Below are 26,227 nucleotides of genomic sequence, written 5' to 3' on the forward strand. Positions count from 1 at the left end.
TTTAGTTCTTCTAGGTACTTGTTAAATGTTTCTTGTATTTTCTCCATTCTATTTCCAAGATTTTGGATCATCTTTACTATCATTACTCTGAATTCTTTTTCAGGTAGACTGCCTATTTCCTCATTTGTCTGGTGGGTTTTTACGTTGCTCCTTCTGCTGTGTATTTCTCTGTCTTCCCATTTTGCTTATTTAACTTATTGTGTTTGGGGTCTCCTTTCTGCAAGCTGCAGGTTCGTAGTTCCTGTTGTTTTTGGTGTGTGCCCCCAGTGGGTAAGGTTGGTTCAGTGGGTTGTGGAGGCTTCCTGGTGGAGGGAACTGGTGTGTGTGTTCTGGTGGATGAGGCTGGGTCTTGTCTTTCTGGTGGGCAGGGCCACATCCGGTGTCTGTTTTGGGGTGTCTGTGAACTTGTTATGATTTTAGGCAGCCTCTCTGCTATTGGGTGGGGTTGTGTTCCTGTCTTGCTATTTGTTTGGCATAGGGTGTCCAGCACTGTAGCTTGCTGGTCATTGAGTGGAGCTGGGTCTTAACATTGAGATGGAGATCTCTGAGAGAGCTTTTGCCATTTGCTATTACGGGGGGCCGGTAGGTCTCTGGTGGACCAATGTCCTGAACTTGGCTCTCCCACCTCAGAGGTTCAGGCCTGACAACCGGCTGGAGCAGCAAGACTCTGTCAGCCACCTGGCTTTTGGGAAGTCTGAGGTCCTCTGCCAGTATTCAGTAGGTGCTCTGTATGAGCTTTTCCACATGTATATGTATTTTTAATGTATTTCTGAGGAGGAAGGTGATCTCCATGTCTTACTCCTCTGCCATCTTGAAGCTCCAAACTCAGGAACTCCACACTCCAGAGACCCTCTTTTCCATGTGGTGCCTCTCCCCTTCTGCGTGGGTCCTAACCCTCTCCGTTTTTTTCTTGGTGAGTCTGGCTAAGGGATTATCAATTTTGTTTATCTTCTCAAAGAACCAACTTTTAGCTTTATTGATCTTTGCTATTGTTTTCTTCGTTTTGATTTCATTTATTTCTGCTCTGATCTTTATGATTTGTTTCCTTATACTAACTTCGGTGGGTTTTTTTTTTGTTCTTTGTCTAGTTGCTTTAGGTGTACAGTTAGAGTGTTTATTTGAGATTTTTCTTGTTTCTTGAGGTGAGATTGAATTGGTATAAACTTCCCTGTTAGAACTGCTTTTGCTGCATCGCATAGGTTTTGGATCATAGTGTTTTCATTGTTATTTGTCTCTATTTTTTTTTTTTTTTTTGTCTCTAGATATTTTTTGATTTCCTCTTTGATTTCTTCAGTGATCTCTTGGGTAGTTAGTAGTGTATTGTTTAGCCTTCAGGTGTTTGTGTTTTTTACAGTTTTTTTCATGAACTGATGTCTAATCTCATAGTGTTGTGGTCAGAAAAGATGGTTGATACAATGTCAGTTTTGTTAACCTTACCAAGGCTCGATTTGTGACCAAAGATGTGATCTGTCCTGGAGAATGTTCCATGTGCACTTGAGAAGAAAGTGTCTTTCGGGTGGAATGTCCTATCAATATCAATTAAGTCTGTCTGGTCTTTTGTGTCATTTAAAGCTTGTGTTTCCTTATTTATTTTGTGTCTGGATGATCTGTCCATTGATGTAAGTGGGGTGTTAACGTCCCCCACTATTATTATGTTACTGTCGATTTCCCCTTTTATGGTTTTTAGCATTTGCCTTATGTACTGAGGAGGTGCTCCTATGTTGGGTGCCTAAATATAATAGTTATATCTTGTTCTTTGATTGATCCCTTGATCATTATGTAGTGCCCTTCTTGTCTCTTGTAACAGTCTTTATTTTAAAGTCTATTTTATCTGACATGAGTATTGCTACTCAAGCTTTCTTTTGATTTCCATTTGCACAGAATATCTTTTCCATTCCCTTAGTTTCGGTCTTTATGTGTTCCTAGGTCTGAAGTGGGTCTCTTGGAGAAAGCATATAAACAGGTCTTGGTTTTTTGTTTGTTTCTTTTATTATTTATTTGTCTGTGCTGGGTCTTAGCTGTGGCACGCAAGATCTTTAGCTACAGCATGGAGGATCTAGTTCCCTGACCAGGGATCAAACCCACACCCCCTGCATTGGTAGCACAGAGTCTTAACCACTGGACCACCAAGGAAGTCCCAAACAGGTTTTGTTTTTGTATCCATTGAGCCTGTTTGTGTCTTTTGGTTGGAACATTTAATTCATTTACATTCAAGGTAATTATCGATATGTTATGTTCCTATTACCATTTTCTTAATTGTTTTGGGTTTATTTTTGTGGATCTTTTTCTTCTCTTGTGTTTCCTGCCTAGAGAAATTCCTTTAGCATTTGTTGTAAAGCCTGTTTGGTGGTGCTGAATTCTCATAGCTTTTGCTTGTCTTTAAAGCTTTTGATTTCTCCGTCGAATCTAAATGAGATCCTTGCTGGGTACAGTAATCTTGGTTGTAGGTTTTACTGTTTCATCACTTTAAATATATCCTTGCCACTCCCTTCTGGCCTGCAGAGTTTCTGCTGAAAGATCATCTCTTAACCTTTTGGGGATTCCCTTGTATGTTATTTGTTGCTTTTCTCTTGCTGTTTTTAATATTTTTTCTTTGAATTCAATTTTTGTTAGTTTGATTAGTATGTGTCTCGGCGTGTTTCTCCTTGGGTTTATCCTGCAAGGAACTCTCTGTGCTTCTTGGACTTGTGTGGCTATTTCCTTTCCCATTTTAGGGAAGTTTTTGACTATAATCTCTTCAAATATTTTCTCAGACCCTTTCTCTTTCTCTTCTTCCTCTAGGACACCTATAATTTGAATGTTTGTGCATTTAATATTGTCCCAGAGGTCTCTGAGAGTGTCCTCCCTTCTTTTCATTCTTTTTTCTTTTTTCTGCTCCTTGGCAGTTATTTCTACCATTCTATCTTCCAGCTCACTTATTTGGTCTTCTGCCTCAGTTATTGATTCCTTCTAGTGTATTTTTCATTTCATTTATTGTGTTGTTCATCACTGTTTTTTTTTTTAGTTCTTCTGTATCCTTGTTAAACATTTTTGTATTTTCTTGATCCATGCCTCCATTCTACTTCTGAGATTCTGGATCATCTTTACTGTCATTACTCTTAATTCTTTTTCAGGTATGTTGCCTATTTCCTCTTCATTTATTTGGTCTTGTAGGTTTTTACCTTCCTCCTTCATCTCTAATGTATTTTTTTTGTCATCTCATTTTTTTTAATGGGTGGGGCTGTGTTCCTGTCTTACTGGCTGTTTGGCCTGAGGCGTCCAGCACTGGGGTTTGCAGGCAGTTGGTTGGAGACAGGTCTAAGTGCCAAGATGAGGACCTCTGGGAGAACTCACACCTATTAAGGTCTAAGTGCCAAGATGAGGACCTCTGGGAGAACTCACACCTATTAATAGTCTCTGGGGCCTGAGGTTCTCTGTTAGTCCAGTGGTTTGGACTTAGCACTCCCTCCACAGGAGCTCAGGCTCAACCCCAGCCTGGGAACCAAGACCCCACAAGCCATGTGGCATGGCAAAAAAATAAAAGGGCAACGAATAAAAAAGAATAGAAAAATAACAAAGAATAAAAAAGAAAATAAAATTAGAAAAATTAAAATTAAACCACAACAACAAAGCAAAACAGAACCAGCACAGCAAAAAAATAAAGATTAAATGAAAAATAAAATTAAAAAAATTAAAAGATAAAAGTTAAAAAAAAAAAAAAAAGAGCCAGAGAGGCCTTAGTGTGTGTGTGTGGGGCCCTTAGACCCAGGACCCACACTGCCAGAAAATACCTTGGTTTGGGGGGGCAGGGCTCAAACCCAGGTCCCAGTCAGCTGCAGGGGCCCTGGGGGTGGGGGACTCAGGCCCAGGACCCCAGCAGGCTTTCTGGGGTCTGAGGGGGTGGGGGAGACACTGGCCATGTTCCCTTCTGATCCCCTGACCCTCCAAAGGTCCCTCTCCATCCCCACCAATCCCCATGCCATGAGTGGGCCACTCCAAATGTGGAAATCTCTCCCCTCCCCCAGCTCCCCCTCAGGGGGTCGGTCCCATCCCACCTCCACTTTTCTTCCCCCTCCCACATCCTACCTGGTCGCACGGGGATTCCTCCCATCCCCTTAGGTGTCCAAGGTCCCCCACCAGTGCCTAGTAGATGCCCTACTTGTGAGGAGACACGAACCTTGCGTCCACCTACTGCGCCATCTTGACTCCTGCTTAAAACTTTTGACTCCCCCTAAATCCAACTACCAATAGACTGTTGTTGACAAGAACCCTTACTGGTAACAGAAACAGTCAATCAACACGCATTTTGTACATGTAGTATATACTATATTCTTACAATAAGAAGAAGAGAAAAGATTAAGAAAATCATAAGGAAGAGGAAATACATTTACAGTAATGTACTGTATTTATTGATACCGTAAGTTTGTCATCTGTTGACAAGATGAATCCTCTGTCAGTCAGTACCTACCTATATCAATATTGTCAATATTGCATTATATGATACAAAATACAGTAGAAGTTATATGTACTACTAACACCAACATTAAAAATGAAAAACTTAGGTAAAAAAATTTATTTTTACTTACAGGAATAATGATTCATGCATTGATAACAAAGAAGTGGCAATATGATTGCTTAATGGTAGCCTACTGTAATCAATACAATTTCTTCACATAGCCTAGCCCATACACTAATGAATGAATTATAAAATTTTAATAGCATATAGTATTACAGTCATGTTCATAACACAGACTTGGAAACACTGTTACACTTTTGTAAAAAGTCACTTACTTGTGGTAATAGGGTGATACGCATATCAAATTATGAGAGAGAGAGGCATTCGGTATGGTAATGTAATTCTTTGAAAGCAAAGTTATAAACCAATAATAAAACTAACACATTATTAATTTTATATTAAGTATCACTCACCTTGTGCCTACGTTAAGATAGACTATTCACTCCAATACAATCTTTTTTCTTATTAAAGTACAGTTGATTTACATTATTTTATTAGTTTCGAGTGTACAACACAGTGATTCAAGATTTTTATAGATTGTACTGTAAAGTTGTTACAAAACAATGGCTATATTTCCCTGTGCTATACAATATATCCTTGTTGCTTATCTATTTTATACACAGTAGTTTATATCTCTTAATCTCACCCCTATCCCTATCTTGCCCCTCTCCGCTCCCCTCTCCCCACTGGTTACCACTAGTTTGTTGTCAGTATCTGTGGATCTGTTTCTGTTTTGTTTTATACACTTGTTTGTTTAATTTTTTAGATTCTACATATAAGTGATAACATCAGTCTTTGTCTTTCTCAGTCTGACTTACTTCACTGAGCATAGTACTCTCTAGATCCATCCATGTTGTTGCAAATGGCAGAACTTTATTCATTTTTATGGCTGAGTAATATTCCATTGTATATATACACCACATCTCCTTTATGAATTTTTCTGTTGATGGACACTTTGGTTGCTTCCATGTCTTAGCAAATGTAAATAATGATCCTTTGAACATGGAGATACACGTATCTTTTCAAATTAGTATTTTTGTTTTCTTTGGATATATATCCACGAGTAGAATTTCTGGATCACATGGTAGTTTCATTTTTTCTTTTTTTTTTTTTTTTTGAGGAACTTCCATACTGATTTCCAAAGTAGCAGCACCAAGTTACATTCCTACCAACAGTATACAAGGGTTCCCCTTTCTCCACATACTCACCAACATTTATAATTTGTGGTCTTTTTGATGATAGCCACTCTGACAGGTGTGAGTGTGACAGCCACTCTCTCATTGTGGTTTTGATTTGCATTCTCTGATGATTATCTATCTTAAACATCTTTTCATGTGCCTATTGGCCATCTGTATGTATTCTTTGGAAAAATGTCTATTCAAGTCTTCTGCCCATTTTTTAATCGGGTCATTTTAATCGGGTTTTTAATTTTTTAATCGGGTTTGTTTTTCTGATACTGAGTTGTATGAGTTGTTTGTACACTGTGGATAATAACCCTTTATCAGTCATATTATATGCATATATTTTATTCCATTCAGTAGGTTGTGTTTTCATTTTGTTGATGGTTTCCTTTGCTGTGCAAAAGCTCAAGTTTAATTAGGTCCTATTTGTTCATTTTTACTTTTGTTTCTTTTGCCTTAGGAGACAGATCCATAAAAAATATTGCTACAATTTATGTCCAAGAGTTTTCTGCCTATGTTCTTTACTAGGAGTTTTATGGTCTCCATTCTTACATAGAGGTCTTTAATCCATTTGAGTTTATTTTTGTATACGGTGTGAGGAAAGTTTCTAATATTATTCTTTTACATGTAGCTGTCCAGTATTCCCAGCACCACTTATTGAAGAGACTGTCTTATCTCCACTGTATATTCTTGCATCCTTTGACAAAGAATAATTGAAAATAAGTGCATGGGTTTATTTCTGAGCTCTTTATTCTGTTCAATTGATCTATGTGTCTGTTTTTATGGCAGTACCATGCTGTTTTGATTACTGTAGCTTTGTAGTATAGTCCAAATCCAGGGAGCATGTTACCTCAAGCTTTTTACTTTTTTCTTAAGATTGCTTTAGTAATTCAGGGTCTTTTGTGGTACATATAAATTTTAGGGATATTTGTTTTGGTTCTGTTGAAAATGTCATGGATATTTTGACAGGGATTGCATTAAATGTGTAGATTGCTTTGGGTAGTATGGACATGTTAACAATATTAATTCTTCCAAATCAAGAACACAGGATATATTTCCATTTCTTTGTATCATTTTCAAATTCCTTCATCAATGTTTTATAGTTTCAGAGTAGAGGTCTTTGACCTCCTTGGTAAGTTTATTCCTTAGGTATTTTATTATTTTTGATGTGACTTTAAATGGGATTGTTTCCTTGCTTTCTCTTTATAATAGTTCATTATTAGTATATAGAAAAGCACATATCCTGTAACTTTCTGAATTAATTTATTGGTTCTAATAGTTTCTTTTGTGGAAATTTTAGGGTTTTCTATATATAGTATCATGTCATTTGCAAATAGTGACAGCTCTACTTCTTCCCTTCCAATTTGGATGTGGCTTTTTGTTTTTTGTTGTCTGATTACTGTGATGAGGACTTCGAACTCTATGTTAAATAGACGTGGCAAGAGTGGGCATTCTTGTCTTATTCCTCATTTTGGAGGAAAAGCTTTCAGCTTTTCAGCATTGAGTATGATGTTAGCTGTGGCTCTGTCATAAGTGGTTTTTATTATGTTGAGATACGTTCCCTCTATATCCACTTGGATGAGAATTTTTATCATGAATGGATGTTGAATTTTGTCAAATGCTTTTTCTGCCTATGTTGAGATGATTATATGATTTTTGCCTTTCCTTTTGTTAATGTGGTGTATCATATTGATTGATGCGAACCATCTTCACATCCCTCAAATAAATCCCACTTGATCATGGTGTATGATCCTTTTTATATATTGTTGGATTAGGTTTGCAGATATTTTGTTGAGGATTTTTGTATATATATTCATGAAAGATATTGGCCTGTTATTTTCTTTTTTTGCAGTGTCTTTATCTAGTTTTGGTATCAGGGTAATTGTGGCCTCATAGAATTATTTTGGGAGTGCTCCATCCTCTTCCATTTTTTGGAAAAGTTAAGGCTAGGTTGGTAGAATTCCCTCGTGAAGCTGTCTTGTTCTGGATTTCCATTTGCTGTGAGGGTTTTTTGTTTGTTTTTGTTGTGTTTTGTTTAGGGTTTTTTTTGTTTTGTTTTTTTACAGATATAAGTCACTAATAGTGATCTGTCTGTTCAGATTGTCTATTTCTTCCTGATTCAGTCTTAGAAGGTTATATGTTTCTAGAAGTTTGTCCATTTCTTCTAGATTGTCCAATTTGTTGTCATATAACTATTCATAGTATTTCCTTATTTTTTGTATCTCTGTGATATCGGTTGTTATTTCTCCTCTTTCATTTCTCATTTTGTTGATTTAGGTCCTCTCTCTTTTCCTCTTGAGGAGCCTGGCTAAAGGTTTGTCAACTGTGTTTATCTTTTCAAAAACCAGCCCTTAGTTTCATTGATCTTTTTTATTATTTATTTGGTCTTTTTTATTTATGTCCTCTCTCATCTTTATTATTTCGTGTTTTCTACTGACTTTGGGCTTTGTTTAGTCTTCTTTTTCTAATTACTTTCAATGCAACATTAGGTTGTTTGAGATTTTTTGTTTGTTTCTTGAGGTAGGCCTGTATCACTATAAACTTTCCTCTTAGGACTGCTTTTGCTGCATTCCACCAATTTTGGAAAGTTGTGTTTCCATTTTCATTTGTCTTGAGGTATTTCCTCTTTGATATCTTCACTGACCTATTGGGTTTTTTTAGTAACATGTTGTTTAGTCTCCACGTGTTTGTGCTTTTCCCTTTTTTTTCTGTAACTGATTTTTAGTTTCATACAATTGTGGTAGAAAAAAAATGCTTGACACAATTTCTATTTTCTTAAATTTGTTGAGACTTGTGGCCTAGCATGTGATCCATCCTGGATAATGTTCCATGTGCACTTGAAAACAAAGTATATTCTGCTGTTTTTGTCCTGTAGATATCTATTAAGCCCAGCTAGTTTATTGTATCATTTAAGACCAGTGTTGCCTAATTGATATTCTGTCTGGATGATCTGTCCACTGATATAAGTCAGATTTAAAGTCCCCTACTATTATTGTATTATTATCAATTTCTCCCTTTATGTCTGTTAATATTTGATTTATATATTTAGGTGTTCCTGTAATGGGTGCATATATGTTAACGAGTGTAATATCCTCATCTTTATTGATCCCTTTATCATTACATAAAGCTCTTCTTTATCTTTTGTTATAGACTTTTTTAAAGTCTATTTTATCTGATATGAGTATTGCTACCCCTGCTTTTTTTTTTTTAAGGGGTAATATTTTAATACCATGCTGTGTGTGTGTGTGTGTGTGTGTGTGTGTGTGTACACATTTATCTGAATATTTTCAATCAGCCTGACTGAGGTATAATTTACATACAAGAAAATACACATAGTTGCATATAGAGTTGGATGAGTTCAAAAATACATATCCCTAAGTCAGCTCCACACAATCCAGATATAAGACATTTCCTTTTACCTTAGGACCCTCTCCCTGGTTTGAGAAAAGGAGCAATAAAGTATAAACTCTTCAAATAGAGTTTTGTAAGTTTTATCAAGGCTACTGGTTGAGGAAGGAATATTAGGCTCAAGAGCTTGGGCATTGGTGTATGAGAGCCAAAGTTTCAATTAGCCAAACAAAACACTTTACCCCTGCTTTCTTGTCTTGTCTTTCTTATCCAGTCACCCACCCCATGTCTTTTGATTGGACAATTTAGTCCACTGATATTTAAAGTAATTATTGATAGGTTTGTACTTATTATTATTACTTGTTTTCTGGTTGTTTTTGTAGTTTTTCTCTGTTCATTTCTTCTTTTTGCTTCTTCTCTTTTAGTTTGATGATTTTCTTTAGTAGTATGCTTATGTTCCTTTCTTCTCCATTTTTGTGTAACTACTGTAGGTTTTTGATTTGTGGTTACCACGGGATTCATATATGTTGATCTATAACTAAATCTACTTCTTTTAAACTGGTAGTAATTTAAATTCAAACACATTGTAAAAGATCTACCTTTTTTGCTCCTTCCTCCACATTTTGTGTTTTGATGTCCTATTTTATGTCTTCATGTTTATACCTTCACTACATGTGTAGTTATATTTGCCTTTACAGTTCTTGTCTTTTACCTTTGTACTCGTTTATTTAAGTGGTTGATCCTCAGCCTTTACTATATATTTTCCTTTCCTAGTGGGATTTTTCCTTTACCATAGTTTCTTACTCCTTGTCATAGGCTTTTTTTTAAACTCAGAGAAGACCCTTTAACATTTCTTTTAGTGTAGGTTTAGTACTGATGAACTCTTATTTAGTTTTTGCTTGTCTGAGTTCTTTGTCTCTCCTTCAATTCTAAATGATAATCTTGCTAGGTTACAGATTTTTCCCTTTGAACACTTCGGATATATCATGGCCCTCCCTTTGGCCTGCAAAGTTTCTGCAGAAAAATCAGCTGATAGCTTTATGGTGGTTCCCTTGTATATGACTCTTTATTTTTCTCTTGATGCTTTTAGAATTCATGCTTTATCTTTTTTTTTTTTTTTTTTTTTTTTTTTTTTTGCGGCACGCGGGCCTCTCACTGCTGTGGCTTCTCCTGTTGAGGAGCACAGGCTCCGGGCGCGCAGGCCCAGCAGCCATGGCCCACGGGCCCAGTTGTCCCGCGGCATGCAGGATCCTCCCAGACCGGGGCATGAACCTGTATCCCCTGCATCTGCAGGTGGACTCAACCACTGCACCACCAGGGAAGCCCCATGCTTTAACTTGTGCTATTTTAATTATGATATGTCTTGGTGTGGGTCTGTTTGGGTTCACCTTGTTTGGGACACTCTGTGCTTCCTGTATAGTACCTGGATATGTTTCTTTCTTCAAGTTCGGAAAGTTTCAGCCATAATTTCATCAAATACATTTTGAGCCCCTTCTCTCTCTTTTCTCCTTCTGGGACCCTTATAATGTAAATGTTGATATCCTTGATGTTGTTCCATAGATCCATTAAACTGTTCTCATTTTTTGTTTTTCTTTTCTTGTTCTGATTGGGTGATTTCCATTATTCTATCTTCCAGATCACTTATGCGTTCTTCCTTATCACCAATCTCCTATTCATTCTTTCTAATGTGTTTTCATTTCAGCTATTGTCTTCTTCAGTGTTCTGGCCTGTCCTTTTTGATATTTTCTAGTTCCTTGTTAAAATTCTCTCTGTATTCATCTATCCTTTTTTCCTAATTCAGAAATCATACTTATTACTAATGCTTTGAATTCTTTACCTGGTAAATTGTTTATTTCTGTTTAATTGGTTGTTTTTTTCAGGAGTTTTGTCTTGCTCTTTCAATTGAGACAAATTCCTCTGCCTTCTTATTTTGCTTTTGTTTGTCTCTATGAAATTAGATGAAACAGTTACCTATAGTGATCTTGATCTTATGGGGGAGCATCCCTATACAGTCTGTCTGTACCCAGTGGCTTTGGTGGGACAGATGGATTTGACATGAACACAAGTCACGTTTTCTCAGGGCATGTTGGCAACTCTCACCTTGGTAGAAGGTGGGGCTGGAGATGGAGGCGCTAGGGCCAAAGCCTGTTGTAACGCAGGGCTTCCCCTCTGCTCAGTGACCATCACCGCCCTATTGAGGGTGGTTTCCTATACCACGTTGATGTAGCAGAAGCCCTGAGGGTCAGGTCTGGGCTGGCTCCATTCCTTCCAAGTGTGCACTCTCCCCATTCCTAGCACTGGCACCCTCACCCCAGATGAGAGCAATGCTGCAGCAAGAGGGGCTGGTATAGAGTCCTTGGCATGGATTGGAGCACGGGCCTTGGCACACATCATGGTAGTCTAGCTGAGGCCAGAGATCTGGACTGTCCCTGATGCCCTGCCTGTATAAGCACCAGCAATGGCTGTCCCCACCCTGCTCAGATGCTGCTTTATGTCTGAACCACTTCTGTGTCGCACAGCCAAGCTTTTAAGCGGGGCTGGAGCATTCTCTTAGCTCAGGCTGGTGCACACGCTGAGGCATTCATGGGAAATCAGCCAGCCACCCATGCAATTTTCAGTCTGCCCTCTTTGCCCTGCTTTGTGAGCAAGCAAGCATGCACATGCTCCTTACAAGCAGAGTACAGGCTCCCACAGTCCTCCTGTTACTCCCGCTATCCCTCTAACCAGCCAAGGGGATTTGTCGTCCCTGTGTCAGACCCCAGGACTGTGGTGCCCAATATGTGACTCAAACTGCTCACTCCCTAGGGAGGATCTCTGCCTGTGTTTAACCCCCTCCTCTTCTGAATCCCCTGGGAGGTTGTGACTTGATCATTTCTCTTCTCTACTTACCCAGTTTCATGTGGATCTTTCTTACAGCCTTGGTTGTGCAAGAGTCTTTCTGTGAGTCTCCAGTTAGTTTTTAATGAGAATTGTTCTACATGTAGATGTATTTTTGATGTACTCTTTGTGTGTGGGGGGGTGAGTTCTGTGTCCTACTCCACCATCTTGATCTTCTCCAGACAAAACAGACTTTAAAACAAAGACTCTCCAATGAATCTGCTATTGTCAACAGTGCCCTCCACATTGCTAACTACCACACAGTGGTTAATTCTCTTCTCTCTGCAGTACTTGACTGGTTACTCTCTCCTTCTTGAAACAGTTTCTTCAGTTGAAATCTGTAACACAGCTCTCTTGTTTGATCTTACTTCACTGACTCAATACAAGTCTTGGACACAATGTTCTACACAGTGAATACTTAGGCGATAATGATCATCATGACATGAAAACATCTTGTATAGTTATCAGATTTTTACACAAAGACACACACATACACAACAGATAAGTAGTTTATTAACTGTATGGCATGATGATTATTTACCATTCATTAGGTGGAAGTGGATCACCATAATGGTCTTCATCTTTGTGGTCTCCACGTTGAGTAGACTGAAGAGAAGGAGGAAGATGAGGGGTTGGTCTTGCTGTCTCAGGGGTGGCAGAGGTGGAAGAGGTAGAGGAGGTGGAAGGGGAGGCAGGAGAGGCAGGCACACTTTACAGAAATACATTGTAATTTCTGTCTGACTTTTTTTGCTTTTTCATTTCTCTAAAAATGTTTCTGTATGGTACCAATCCTTCTTCCATCATTTGCTTTAGTTTCAGTGCCCATATCATAGAAGGGTCCGTTTCATAAAAGGAAGTCAAAAGCAGCCTTGAATAATTGAAATTGTTCTCCCAGATCCTCTAATGTCACTTGTATTCTGGCACTGCTTCTTCGACATCCTCATCCGCATTGTGTGTCACTGGTTAGGGAGCATGCACCTCCATCAAGTCATCCTCTGTTCATCCCTCTGGTGTGCTGTCTTTTAGCTCTTGAATTTCTCCAAGATCCATGTCTTGAAACCCTTCACCCCCCACCACCACCTTTTCTGTCATGCCCAGAATCTATTTCATGATTTCTTGATTGACATTGTCATAAATCCTGTAAAGTCATGCATAACATCTAGACACAGTGTTCTCCAGCAGGAATTTATTGTTTGGGGCTTAATGGCTGTCACAGATTTTTTCTGTAACAATGATGGCATCTTCAATGGTGTAATCCTTCCGGACTTTTGTGGTGTTCTATCAGGGTTCTCTTCCATAGCATTGACAATCCTTTCCACAGAGTACCATGTGTAATGAGCCATAAAGGTCCTTATCACCCCCTGATCTACAGGCTAAATTACAGCCATTGTGTTTGGGGGCAAGTAGATCACTTTGACACCTTTGGTGTTGAACTCACGGGGTTCTGGGTGGCCAGGGATGTTGTCCAATAGCAAAAGAACTTTAAAAGGCATTCCCTTTCCGGCAAGGAACTTCCTGACTTCAGAGACAACGCATTAATGGAACCAATCCAGAAAAAGGGCCTCTTTTACATCCAGGCCTTCTTTTACAACTAAAACATTGGCAGCTGGTGATTATCTTTTCCCTTCAAGGCTGGAGGGTTAGCAGCTTTGTGGATAAGGGCAGTCCTGATAAGAACCCAACTGCATTTGCACAGAACAGTGGAGTAAGCCTGTCCCTTCCTGCCTTGAATCCTGGTGCTCTCTTCTCCTCCTTACTAATAAATGTCTTTTGTGGCATTGTTTTCCAGAACAGAGTGCTTTTTTTTTTAACATCTTTATTGGGGTATAATTGCTTTACAATGGTGTGTTAGTTTCTGCCCCACAACAAAGTGAATCAGCTATACATACATACACGTTCCCATATCTCTTCCCCCTTGCGTCTACCTCCCTCCCACCCTCCCTATCCCACCCCTCCAGGCGGTCACAAAGCACCGAGCTGATCTCCCTGTGCTATGCAGCTGCATCCCACTAGCTATCGACCTTACGTTTGGTAGTGTATATATGTCCATGCCTCTCTCTCGCTTTGTCACAGCTCACCCTTCCCCCTCCCCATATCCTCAAGTCCATTCTCTAGTAGCTCTGTGTCTTTATTCCTGTCTTACCCCTAGGTTCTTCATGACACTTTTTTTTTTCTTAAATACCATATATATGTGTTAGCATACGGTATTTGTCTTTCTCTTTCTGACTTACTTCACTCTGTATGACAGACTCTAGGTCTATCCACTTCATTACAAATAGCTCAATTTCGTTTCTTTTTATGGCTGAGTAATATTCCATTGTACATATGTGCCACATCTTCTTTATCCATTCATCCGATGATGGGCACTTAGGTTGTTTCCATCTCCGGGCTATTGTAAATAGAGCTGCAATGAACATTTTGGTACATGACTCTTTTTGAATTATGGTTTTCTCAGGGTATATGCCCAGTAGTGGGATTGCTGGGTCATATGGTAGTTCTATTTGTAGTTTTTTAAGGAACCTATACTGTTCTCCATAGTGGCTGTACCAATTCACATTCCCACCAGCAGTGCAAGAGTGTTCCCTTTTCTGCACATCCTCTCGAGCATTTATTGTTTCTAGATTTTTTGATGATGGCCATTCTGACTGGTGTGAGATGATATCTCATTGTAGTTTTGATTTGCATTTCTCTAATGATTAATGGTGTTGAGCATTCTTTCATGTGTTTGTTGGCAGTCTGTATATCTTCTTTGGAGAAATGTCTATTTAGGTCTTCTGCCCATTTTTGGATTGGGTTGTTTGTTTTTCTGTTATTGAGCTGCATGAGCTGCTTATAAATGTTGGAGATGAATCCTTTGTCAGTTGCTTCATTGGCAAGTATTTTCTCCCATTCTCAGGGTTGTCTTTTGGTCTTGTTTATGGTTTCCCTTGCTGTGCAAAGGCTTTGAAGTTTCATTAGGTCCCATTTGTTTATTTTTGTTTTTATTTCCATTTCTCTAGGAGGTGGGTCATAAAGGATCTTGCTGTGATTTATGTCATAGAGTGTTCTGCCTATGGTTTCCTCTAAGAGTTTCATAGTTTCTGGCCTTAAATTTAGGTCTTTAATCCATTTTGAGCTTATTTTTGTGTATGGTGTTAGGGAGTGATCTAATCTCATATTTCTACATGTACCTGTCCAGTTTTCCCAGCACCACTTATTGAAGAGGCTGTCCTTTCTCCACTGTACATTCCTGCCTCCTTTATCAAAGATAAGGTGACCATATGTGCATGGGTTTATCTCTGGGCTTTCTATCCTGTTCCATTGATCTATCTTTCTGTTTTTATGCCAGTACCATACTGTCTGGATTACTGTAGCTTTGTAGTATAGTCTGAAGTCAGGGAGCCTGATCCTTCCAGCTCCGTTTTTCGTTCTCAAGATTGCTTTGGCTATTCGGGGTCTTTTCTGTATCCATACAAATTGTGAAATTTTTTGTTTTAGTTCTGTGAAAAATGCCAGTGGTAGTTTGATAGGGATTGCATTGAATCTGTAGATTGCTTTGGGTAGTAGAGTCATTTTCACAATGTTGATTCTTCCAATCCAAGAACATGGTATATCTCTCCATCTATTTGTATCATCTTTAATTTCTTTCATCAGTGTCTTATAATTTTCTGCATACAGGTCTTTTGTCTCCTTAGGTAGGTTTATTCCTAGATATTTTATTCTTGTTGTTGAAATGGTAAATGGGAGTGTTTTCTTGATTTCACGTTCAGATTTTTCATCATTAGTGTATAGGAATGCAAGAGATTTCTGTGCATTAATTTTGTACCCTGCTACTTTACGAAATTCATTGATTAGCTCTAGTAGTTTTCTGGTAGCATCTTTAGGATTCTCTATGTATAGTATCATGTCGTCTGCAAACAGTGACAGCTTTACTTCTTCTTTTCCAATTTGAATTCCTTTTATTTCCTTTTCTTCTCTGACTGCTGTGGCTAAAACTTCCAAAATTATGTTGAATAAGAGTGGTAAGAGTGGGCAAACTTGTCTTGTTCCTGATCTTAGTGTAAATGCTTTCAGTTTTTCACCATTGAGGACGATGTTGACTGTGGGTTTGTCATATGTGGCCTTTATGAGTTGAGGAAATTTCCTTCTATGCCTACTTTCTGCAGGGTTTTTATCATAACTGGGTGTTGAATTTTGTCAAAAGCTTTCTCTGCATCTATTGAGATGACAATATGGTTTTTCTCCTTCAATTTGTTAATATGGTGTATCACATTGATTGATATCCGTATATTGAAGAATCCTTGCATTCCTGGAATAAACTCCACTTGATCAAGGTGTATGATCCTTTTAATGTGCTGTTGGATTCTGTTTGCTAGTATTTTGTTGAGGATTTTTGCATCTATGTTCATCAGTGATATTGGCCTGTAGTTTTCTTTCTTTGTGACATCCTTGTCTGGTTTTGGTATCAAGGTGATGGTGGCCTCGTAGAATGAATTTGGGAGTGTTCCTCCCTCTGCTATATTTTGGAAGAGTTTGAGAAGGGTAGGTGTTAGCTCTTCTATAAATGTTTGATAGAATTTGCCTGTGAAGCCATCTGGTCCTGGGCTTTTGTTTGTTGGAAGGTTTTTAATCACAGTTTCAATTTCAGTGCTTGTGATTAGTCTGTTCATATTTTCTATTTCTTCCTGATTCAGTCTTGGCAGGTTGTGCATTTCTAAGAATTTGTCCATTTCTTCCAGGTTGTCCATTTTATTGGCATAGAGTTGCTTGTAGTAATCTCTCATGATCTTTTGTATTTCTGCAGTGTCAGTTGTTACTTCTCCTTTTTCATTTCTAATTCTATTGATTTGAGTCTTCTCCCTTTTTTTCTTGATGAGTCTGGCTAATGGGTTATATATTTTGTTTATCTTCTCAAAGAACCAGCTTTTAGTTTTATTGATCTTTGCTATCGTTTCCTTCATTTCTTTTTCATTTATTTCTGATCTGATTTTTATGATTTCTTTCCTTCTGCTAACTTTGGGATTTTTTTATTCTTCTTTCTTTAATTGCTTTAGGTGCAAGGTTAGGTTGCTTATTCGACATGTTTCCTGTTTCTTAAGATTGGCTTGTATTGCTATAAACTTCCCTCTTAGAACTGCTTTTGCTGCATCCCATAGGTTTTGGGTCATTGTGTCTCCATTGTCATTTGTTTCCAGGTATTTTTTGATTTCCTCTTTGATTTCTTCAGTGATCACTTCGTTATTAACACTTCATTATTAAGTAGTGTATTGTTTAGCCTCCATGTGTTTGTATTTTTTACAAATCTTTTCCTGTAATTGATATCTAGTCTCCTAGCGTTGTGGTTGGAAAAGATACTTGATACAATTTCAATTTTCTTAAATTTACCAAGGCTTGATTTGTGACCCAAGATATGATCTATGCTGGAGAATGTTCCATGAGCACTTGAGAAAAATGTGTATTCTGTTGTTTTTGGATGAAGTGTCCTATAAATATCAATTAAGTCCATCTTGTTTAATATATCATTTAAAGCTTGTGTTTCCTTATTTATTTTCATTTTGGATAATCTGTCCATTAGTGAAAGTGGGGTGTTAAAGTCCCCTACTATGAATGTCTTACTGTCGACTTCCCCTTCTGTGGCTGTTAGTATTTGCCTTATGTATTGAAGTGCTCCTGTGTTGGATGCATAAATATTTACAGTTGTTATATCTTCTTCTTGGATCGATCCCTTGATCATTACGTAGTGTCCTTCTTTGTCTCTTCTAATAGTTTTTATTTTAAAGTCTATTTTGTCTGATATGAGATTTGCTACTCCAGCTTTCTTTTGGTTTCCATTTGCATGGAATATCTTTTTCCATCCCCATACTTTTAGTCTGTATGTGTCTCTAGGTCTGAAGTGGGTCTTTTGTAGACAGCATATATATGGGTCTTATTTTTGTATCCATTCAGCCAATCTGTGTCTTTTGGTGGGAGCATTTAGTCCATTTCCATTTAAGGTAATTATCGATATGTATGTTCCTATTCCCATTTTCTAAGTTGTTTTGGGGTCTTTATTGTAGGTCTTTTCCTTCTCTTGTGTTTCTTGCCTAGAGAAGTTCCTTTAGCATTTGTTGTAAAGCTGATTTGGTGGTGCTGAACTCTCTCACCTTTTGCTTGTCTGTAAAGGTTTTAATTTCTCCATCAAATCTGAATGAGATCCTTGCTGGGTAGAGTAATCTTGGTTGCAAGTTTTTCTCCTTTGTCACTTTAAATATGTCCTGCCACTCCCTTCTGGCTTGCAGAGTTTCTGCTGAAAGATCAGCTGTTAACCTTATGGGATTCCCTTGTGTGTTATTTGTTGTTTTTCCCTTGCTGCTTCTAATATGCTTTCTTTGTATTTAATTTTTGATAGTTTGATTAATATGTGTCTTGGCGTATTTCTCCTTGGATTTATCCTGTATGGGACTCTCTGTGCTTCCTGGACTTGATTAACTATTTCCTTTCCCATATTAGGGAAGTTTTCAACCATAATCTCTTCAAATATTTTCTCAGTCCCTTTTTTTTTTCTCTTCTTCTTCTGGGACTCCTATAATTCGAATGTTGGTGGGTTTAATGTTGTTCCCGAGGTCTCTGAGACTGTCCTCAGTTCTTTTCATTCTTTTTTCTTTATTCTGCTCTGCAGTAGTTATTTCCACTATTTTATCTTCCAGGTCACTTATCCGTTTTTCTGCCTCAGTTATTCTGCTATTGATCCCATCTAGAGTATTTTTCATTTCATTTATTGTGTTGTTCATCATTGTTTGTTTCATCTTTAGTTCTTCTAGGTCCTTGTTAAATGTTTCTTGCATTTTGTCCATTCTGTTTCCAAGATTTTGGATCATCTTTACTATCGTTATTCTGAATTCTTTTTCAGGTAGACTGCCTATTTCCTCTTCATTTGTTAGGTCTGGTGGGTTTTTATCTTGCTCCTTCATCTGCGGTGTGTTCTTCTGTCTTCTCATTTTGCTTATCTTACTGTGTTTGGGGTCTCCTTTTTGCAGGCTGCAGGTTCGTAGTTCTCGTTGTTTTTGGTGTCTGTCCCCAGTGGCTAAGGTTGGTTCAGTAGGTTGTGTAGGCTTCCTGGTGGAGGGGACTAATGCCTGTGTTCTGGTGGATGAGGCTGGATCTTGTCTCTCTGGTGGGCATGTCCACGTCTGTTGGTGTGTTTTGGGGTGTCTGTGGACTTATTATGATTTTAGGCAGCCTCTCTGCTAATGGGTGGGGTTGTGTTCCTGTTTTGCTAGTTGTTTGGTACAGGGTGTCCAGCACTGTAGCTTGCTGGTCGTTGAGTGAAGCTGGGTGCTGGCGTTGAGATGGAGATCTCTGGGAGATTTTCGCCATTTGATATTATTTGGAGCTGGGAGGTGTCTTGTTGACCAGTGTCCTGAAGTTGGCTCTCCCACCTCAGAGGCACAGCACTGACTCCTGGCTGCAGCACCAAGAGCCTTTCATCCACACAGCTCGGAATAAAAGGGAGAAAAAGTAGAGAGAAAGAATTAGTAGAAGTAGGAAGAAAGAAAGAAAGAAAGGAAGGAAGGAAGGAAGGAAGAAAAAGGAAAGAAGGAAAGAGAGGAGGGAGGGAGGGAGGGAGGGACGGTGGGAGGAAGGAAGGAAGGAAGGAGGGAAGAAGGAAGGAAAAAAGAAAGAAGATAAAGTAAAATAAAGTTATTAAATTAAAAAATAATTTAAAAAAACTAAAAAAAAAAAAAAAACGGACGGACAGAACCTTAGGACAAATGGTGGAAGCAAAGCTATACAGACAAAATCTTATACAGAAGCATACACATACACACTCACAAAAAGAGTAAAAGGGGAAAAAAATCATAAATCTTGCTCTCAAAGTCCACCTCCTCAATTTGGGATGATTCGTTGTCTAAAGGAGGGAAAGAAAGAAAGAAAGAAGATAAAGTAAAATAAAATAAAGTTATTAAAATTAGCTATTAAGAAAAAAAAAAAGACGGACGGATAGAACCCTATGACAAATGGTGGAAGCAAAGCTATACAGACAAAATCTCACCCAGAAGCATACACATACACACTCAGAAAAAGAGGAAAAGGGGAAAAAATCCCAAATCTTGCTCTCAAAGTCCACCTCCTCAATTTGGGATGATTTGTTGTCTATTCAGGTATTCCACAGATGCAGCGTACATCAAGTTGATTGTGGAGCTTTAATCTGCTGCTTCTGAGGCTGCTGGGAGAGATTTCCCTTTCTCTTCTTTGTCCTCACAGCTCCCAGGGGCTCAGCTTTGGCTTTGGCCCTACCTCTGCGTGTAGGTTGCCGAGGGCGTCTGTTTTTGCACTCAGACAGGATGGGGTTAAAGGAGCCGCTGATTCGGGGGTTCTGGCTCACTCAGGCCGGGGGGAGGGAGGGCCACGGAGTGTGGGGCGGGCCTGCAGCGGCAGAGGCCAGCGTGACATTGCACCAGCCTGAGGCTCGCCATGCGCTCTCCCGGGGAAGTTGTCCCTGGATCCCGGGAACCTGGCAGTGGCGGGCTGCACAGGCTCCCCGGAAGGGAGGTGTGGATAATGACCTGTGCTTGCACACAGGCTTCCTGGTGGCGGCAGCAGCAGCCCCAGCGTCTCTTGCCCGTCTCTGGGGTCCGCACTTTTAGCCGCGGCTTGCGCCCGTCTCTGGAGCTCCTTTAAGCAGGGCTCTTAATCCCCTCTCCTCGCGCACCAGGAAACAAAGAGGGAAGAAAAAGTCTCTTGCCTCTTTGGCAGGTCCAGACTTTCCCCTGGACTCCCTCCCGGGTAGCCGTGGTGCACTGACCCCTTCAGGCTGTGTTCACGCTGCCAACCCCAGTCCTCTCCCTGCGCTCAGATCAAAGCCCAAGCCTCAGCTCGCAGCCCCGCCCGCCCCGGCGGGTGAGCAGACAAGCCTCTTGGGCTGGTGAGTGCTGGTCGGCACTGATCCCCTGTGCGGCAGTCTCCCCGCTTTGCCCTCCATACCCCTGTTGCTGTGCTCTCCTCCCTGGCTCCAAAGCTCCCCCACTCTGCCACCTGCAGTCTCCGCCCCCGAAGGGGCTTCCTAGTGTGTGGAAACCTTTCTTCCTTCACAGCTCCCTCCCACTGGTGCAGGTCCCATCCCTATTCTTTTGTCTCTGTTTTTTCTTTTTTTCTTTTGCCCTACCCAGGTACGTGGGGAGTTTCTTGCCTTTTGGGAGGTCTGAGGTCTTCTGCCAGCGTTCAGTAGGTGTTCTGTAGGAGCTGTTCCACGTGTAGATGTATTTCTGGTGTATCTAGTGGAGCCAAAACCACTGTAGTCACCCAGGTGATCATTGGAAACACTTCCACATGTCTTCAGAACACAGTACTTTTATCTGCATTAAAAACCTGTTCAGGGGCTTCCCTGGTGGCGCAGTGGTTGAGAGTCCACCTGCTGATGCAGGGGATACGGGTTCGTGCCCCGGTCCGGGAAGATCCCACATGCCGCGGAGCGGCTGGGCCCGTCAGTCATGGCCGCTGAGCATGCGCGTCCGGAGCCTGTGCTCTGCAACGGGAGAGGCCACAACAGTGAGAGGCCCGCGTACTGCAAAAAAGAAAAAAAAAAACCTGTTCAGGCAGATAACCTTTCTCCTCAATGATTTTCTTAGTGGTGTCTGGGAACGTATCTTCTGCCTCTTGGTCAGCAGAAGCTGCTTCTCCTGTTATCTTGCTTTAAGCCAAACCTCCTTCTAAAACTATCAAACCATCCTTTGCTGGCATTAAATTCTCCAGCTTTAGATCCTTCACCATCCTTTTACTTTAAGTTCTCCTATAATGACTTCACTTTTTCTTGAATCATATTACTGTCTATAGGTATGCCTTTCATCCTGCACCCACATGAAAGCTGCATTTTCAACATGCGATAAAAAGGTATTTTGCAAAGATTGCAAGGTTTTCACATCTGCTGGTGTAGCTACAGTGATGGCTTCATGAATTTCTTTGTCTTTTTTCACAATGGTCCTTATGCTGGATTCATTTATCTTGAAATGGTGGGCAACTGCAGCTGCAAACCTCAATTTACGGTGCATATCAAGCAATTCAACTTTTTCTTGTAATGTCACGACTTTTCTCTGCTTCTTGGGAGCACTCCCACCGTCACTAGTGGCACTTCATATGGCTCCCATAGTGTTACTCAGTGTTTACAGTATTGCACTAAACACAACGAAGAATATACAAGAACTGCTAGAGATCACTTGTTACCATGACATGCAATTTACTGGAGAGATGAACTCATAGATGATTAGTGTCACCCTACATTTTAAGTGGATACTAGCAACACTTGAGCGCACAGCAGAAGCAATAAAAGGTAGTCATGAAATTATTACAGTATCTACTACAGTTACTTTTATGCAGTTATGGTTTAACACTGCATCTTTACGTTTGTTTACATTTCTTTTGACTTTGAATAACACCATGTTTGGTCTGTAAGTGTTTATGTGCATAAGTTTTGATAAATTTTAACTTTTTATAGATTTTGTGTATTTTATGGTAGTAAATGATAAAATAGACTAATATCTACATATATTTTATGCATTCATGACATACCTAACTTTTTCAATATTTCTGGGCTATGTGGTTTGTCTGCAAGTTTTTAAAAATTGTCAAAAATCTCCCCAAATTTTTCTAATATATTTATTGAAAAAAAATCTATGTATAAGTGGATCCATGCAGTTCAAACCTATGTTGTTCAAGGGCAAACTGTACTTTTAAACTGCTGCTGCTTCCTGTTGATTCATTAGTTTGGATTTTCATAGAGCTATTATATATATTTGCCATCAGATTTATTTTCAGGAAACTCGGATGCTCTGTTACAACCACAATAATTGGATGTGGTTCCAAATTTTACTCATAATTTTCATATTTTTATTAATTTCAAGTCTTGGCTTAGTGCTTTATCACTTATTTAAGTGTTTTATCATTTATTTGTGTTTTTATGGAAAAAATAATATAAAAATTATGTGATGAGAAAGTAATGAAAGTGTGATTTTAAAATCACAGAGATCAGAATTTTTGATACTTTTAAGTTAAAAAGTATCCCGCTATATCTGAAAATGGAACTGATGAACAAAATCTTATGTATAATTTTGGCAGAATTTTTGATAATCAAAAGTAAGAAAATACAGTGCATGTTTAAACAGAAACACATACACTCTTCCACAAGGAACCATATTCAAAAATCTTGATGTGTAGGATTTCAAGCCCAAAGTAAAGCTCTCTTCACTTTGAGATAATTGCCATTTAATGCCCCTTAGTTCCCCCATAACAACAAAACATACTAAATATTTCAGTCATTTACTACACAGGACAATTTTCTATTGCCCAGGCAGTCATTTAAAACAGCAAATTAGCTCATGTGGAACAGTAGGAGTTGGGGGTTTTGCTTGCATACACACATGACAGAACCTTTCAAAAACTCAAAAAAAAAAATGTTTAAAGTCTCCAAAACTTTTGATTAAAATGGATACACCTAGAATATGTTTCATGTTTGTTCAGTGGTTAACTTATGCATGGGAATATCATAGGTGCACCCTGGTTTGGACTTTCTCAAACCGTCCTAGCATGGCCATAGAGAAAATTCTTTCTGACTGATATTCAGATCTGTGGCCTAGATTTGGTAGTGGGAAAAAAATACAAAGGTAAGAAATGACACTCACTGGTGTGTTATTTCAGGCACTGTTGGAAAAGAAGAATAAGGGCCCCGAAGCAAAGAAACCATTGCGTTTTCTTCAAAGAAAGCCAATACCTCAACCTCGACTTCCAACTCCAACTTTGGAGATGAATTCCAATGTAAGTTTGAAGGTTCTTTTATGTGAAAAGCTAAATTCAGTATTGCTGTTTATTCTTCAGATAGTTTGGGTTAAAAACAAACCTAACGTAAGTGTTCATTTCCCAAGATCTGACTTACGTTGCCTTTATCCTTATGTTTCAAATGCACACACAAAAACAAGCAAAATGAAATGAAATCTAAAGTCAATCCTTTTCAAGAATAAAAACACAAAGAAGAAAATCTTCCCAAGAAAAACTGGCATCAGAAGGTAATTCTGATGTACATCAAATAAAAAAAAAAGAAGATCGAATTATGATCATTTACTGTAACTGTCTTCCCACATGAGGAAGTGGCTGACGACAGCTGGAATTAGAGAGGAATGCAATACCAGAGGTGACATCAAGACTGGCTCAGAGAGTTCACCCTGACCAGGGCCGTACCTCACCTTTGTAGGGCCCCAGACTCAGTTTGGTCAACATTCCATAGTTGGTTTGGATTTAAAGGACTGACTCAGACTAAACCTGCAAGAAACTGCTGGAGATGCCACAACGCAAATTTGTTACTTTACGGAGAGAAATATAACTGCCTGGTATATCAGGATATTGCTCTTGGGAGGTCAGCTTGTTATCTCCCAATACAGGGCAGTTCTCACAAGAAGCCAAATTGTACAGAAGGTTGTTGTGCTTTGTCAGAGGGAGGGGAGTTGATGGGAGATCTCACTAGCACCTCCGATGGCTCTGATGTCTCTGGAGGGACTGGAATGCTCCCGCTGACTGAACACGATGTGCTTCTGGGCAGTGTCCCCTTTTCTAGACTTTGTGCCGACCACTGCCTGTGGTTAACACGTTGTCATTCACGAGTGTTAATGCCATCGATTCCACTGTTGATTACTTTTGCATTCAGAGGGGCTTTAAGTAAATTTGCAGACTCTGATCTTTCTGCTTTTGACATACACTTATTTAAGGTGATTTTTATAGATAGCTGATCTTATCCATTATATTCTTATTTTACCAATTTAGCTAAATTCTTGTGAAAAGCACCTCATTTTCAACTCTGATATAGACCAGCTGTATTCTTTGTCTACGCATGATCAAACATGAAAATACTATTGCAAAAGGGATTTATTAGCAATACTTCTTCAAGAAAGATTTTGCTGGAAAGGAATATAGAAAAAATGAAAATGGCTTAATTTGTAAGGATACCATGACAGTGGGTGAATTTTTTGCTTCTGATGTAATTTATTAATGATAACTTATTTATAATGAAAAATAACAATGCATTTTAACAATACAGTAAGTAACATTTAAAGTTCTATATATTCAAAGAGGGATGATGTTTTATTCTCTTTAAATCCTTCTGGCATCTAGCTTTTTGCTCGATATAAATCTTTTGCTTGATATAAGTCTTCAAAAAAGTATTTGATGCTGACTGCTACTGTCCTCAAGCTGCTTGGTTCTCCCTTTGTTCTTTTAGGAAGAAGAAGATATAGAAATGGCTGTGATCTACCTTCAAAAGTTACTCCGGGGCAGAGTCGTTCAGAACATGGTGTGTAGGGTACAACCACTGGCCCTGTTCTTCTCCTTTGAGAATAGATTTACAGAACGCATATGTGCTTGGTTCCTTGGGGTGAATTGCCTCTTGCACCCTGCTGTCCTATGGTACTGTGCTCTTGAGTTGCCATAGTTTGCCCGAGTGGCACAGTAACAAGGCAAGAAAGGACCGCCTGCTGTTTGCTGTAGTGTACCCAAGGCAGTGTGAAGCTAATGTCTTCCTTGGAATTGATAAATCCAGCAATTTTCATACCTGAATTTTGACCCTAAACATCACAAGCAGATTCTCTAATTTTCCACAAAGTTGTAATACAATTATCTGCGTTTGTATATAGCTATCAATACCTGAATAATAAATGAAATAGCTAAGTAATAACTACAGTTTTGAACTCTTACCATATACTCACATTATATATTCTTTGCTCTACATATATCAGCTCTTTTTCTTTTTTTGTATCAATTACCCATTTTACAGGCGAGTAATATGAGTCTGAGGGGGATTATGTTAACTGCCAAATTCAACTCCGGTCTTCCTGACTAAAAGCTTTAGCCAGATTATTTGTGGCACTAGAGCAAGCTCACGCTTCAGTTTAAAAATGGACTGATATAAAGCCTCAGCTGAAACAGTTTTTCTCCCCAGACAGCTGTAACTCTTAAGAGACTCAGTTATGGTGAGTAAGTTCAGGGAGGCTGGATGAGCAACCTGTGTTCAGCATTATTCTCTATTCTCCTGCCAGTACTTCCCCGGGAGAAACACAGCAGTTAAGTTCAGACAGCAGATCCTGTATTCCAGATGAGGGGCAAATCTCTCGGAAAAGAAAATATGACCATGAAAAATACCACCCCCAGGCTTCTTAGGGAAGGAGCAGAGGAAATGAGGAGAAGGCTCTAGTTTCTTAACATGACCCTATAGTTGTCACCTTGTCTTTGAGAGGCATTTTAAGAAACTGAGTCGATAACTAACCTGTAGCTAAGCTCCTTCTCTGCCTGAGCAGCTGAAGGTGCAGAGGGCTGACTGCTAGCTCTGTGG

General features: G+C 39.2%; 1 protein-coding gene across 1 annotated transcript in view; it reads left to right on the forward strand.

Annotated features, from left to right (window-relative positions):
• CFAP91 (cilia and flagella associated protein 91) overlaps positions 1 to 26,227 on the forward strand; it is a 148,180-nt gene that overhangs the window by 74,677 nt on the left and 47,276 nt on the right. Inside the window, exons 11-12 of the mRNA XM_082839854.1 lie at positions 23,551 to 23,667; positions 25,121 to 25,192. Of these exons, the coding sequence (XP_082695980.1) occupies positions 23,551 to 23,667; positions 25,121 to 25,192 (189 nt within the window). The remainder of the gene's footprint in view (positions 1 to 23,550; positions 23,668 to 25,120; positions 25,193 to 26,227) is intronic.

The sequence above is a fragment of the Leucopleurus acutus genome (genome assembly GCF_964270905.1).
Source record: "Leucopleurus acutus genome assembly, chromosome: 5".
Classification (NCBI taxonomy): Eukaryota; Metazoa; Chordata; class Mammalia; order Artiodactyla; family Delphinidae; genus Leucopleurus; species Leucopleurus acutus.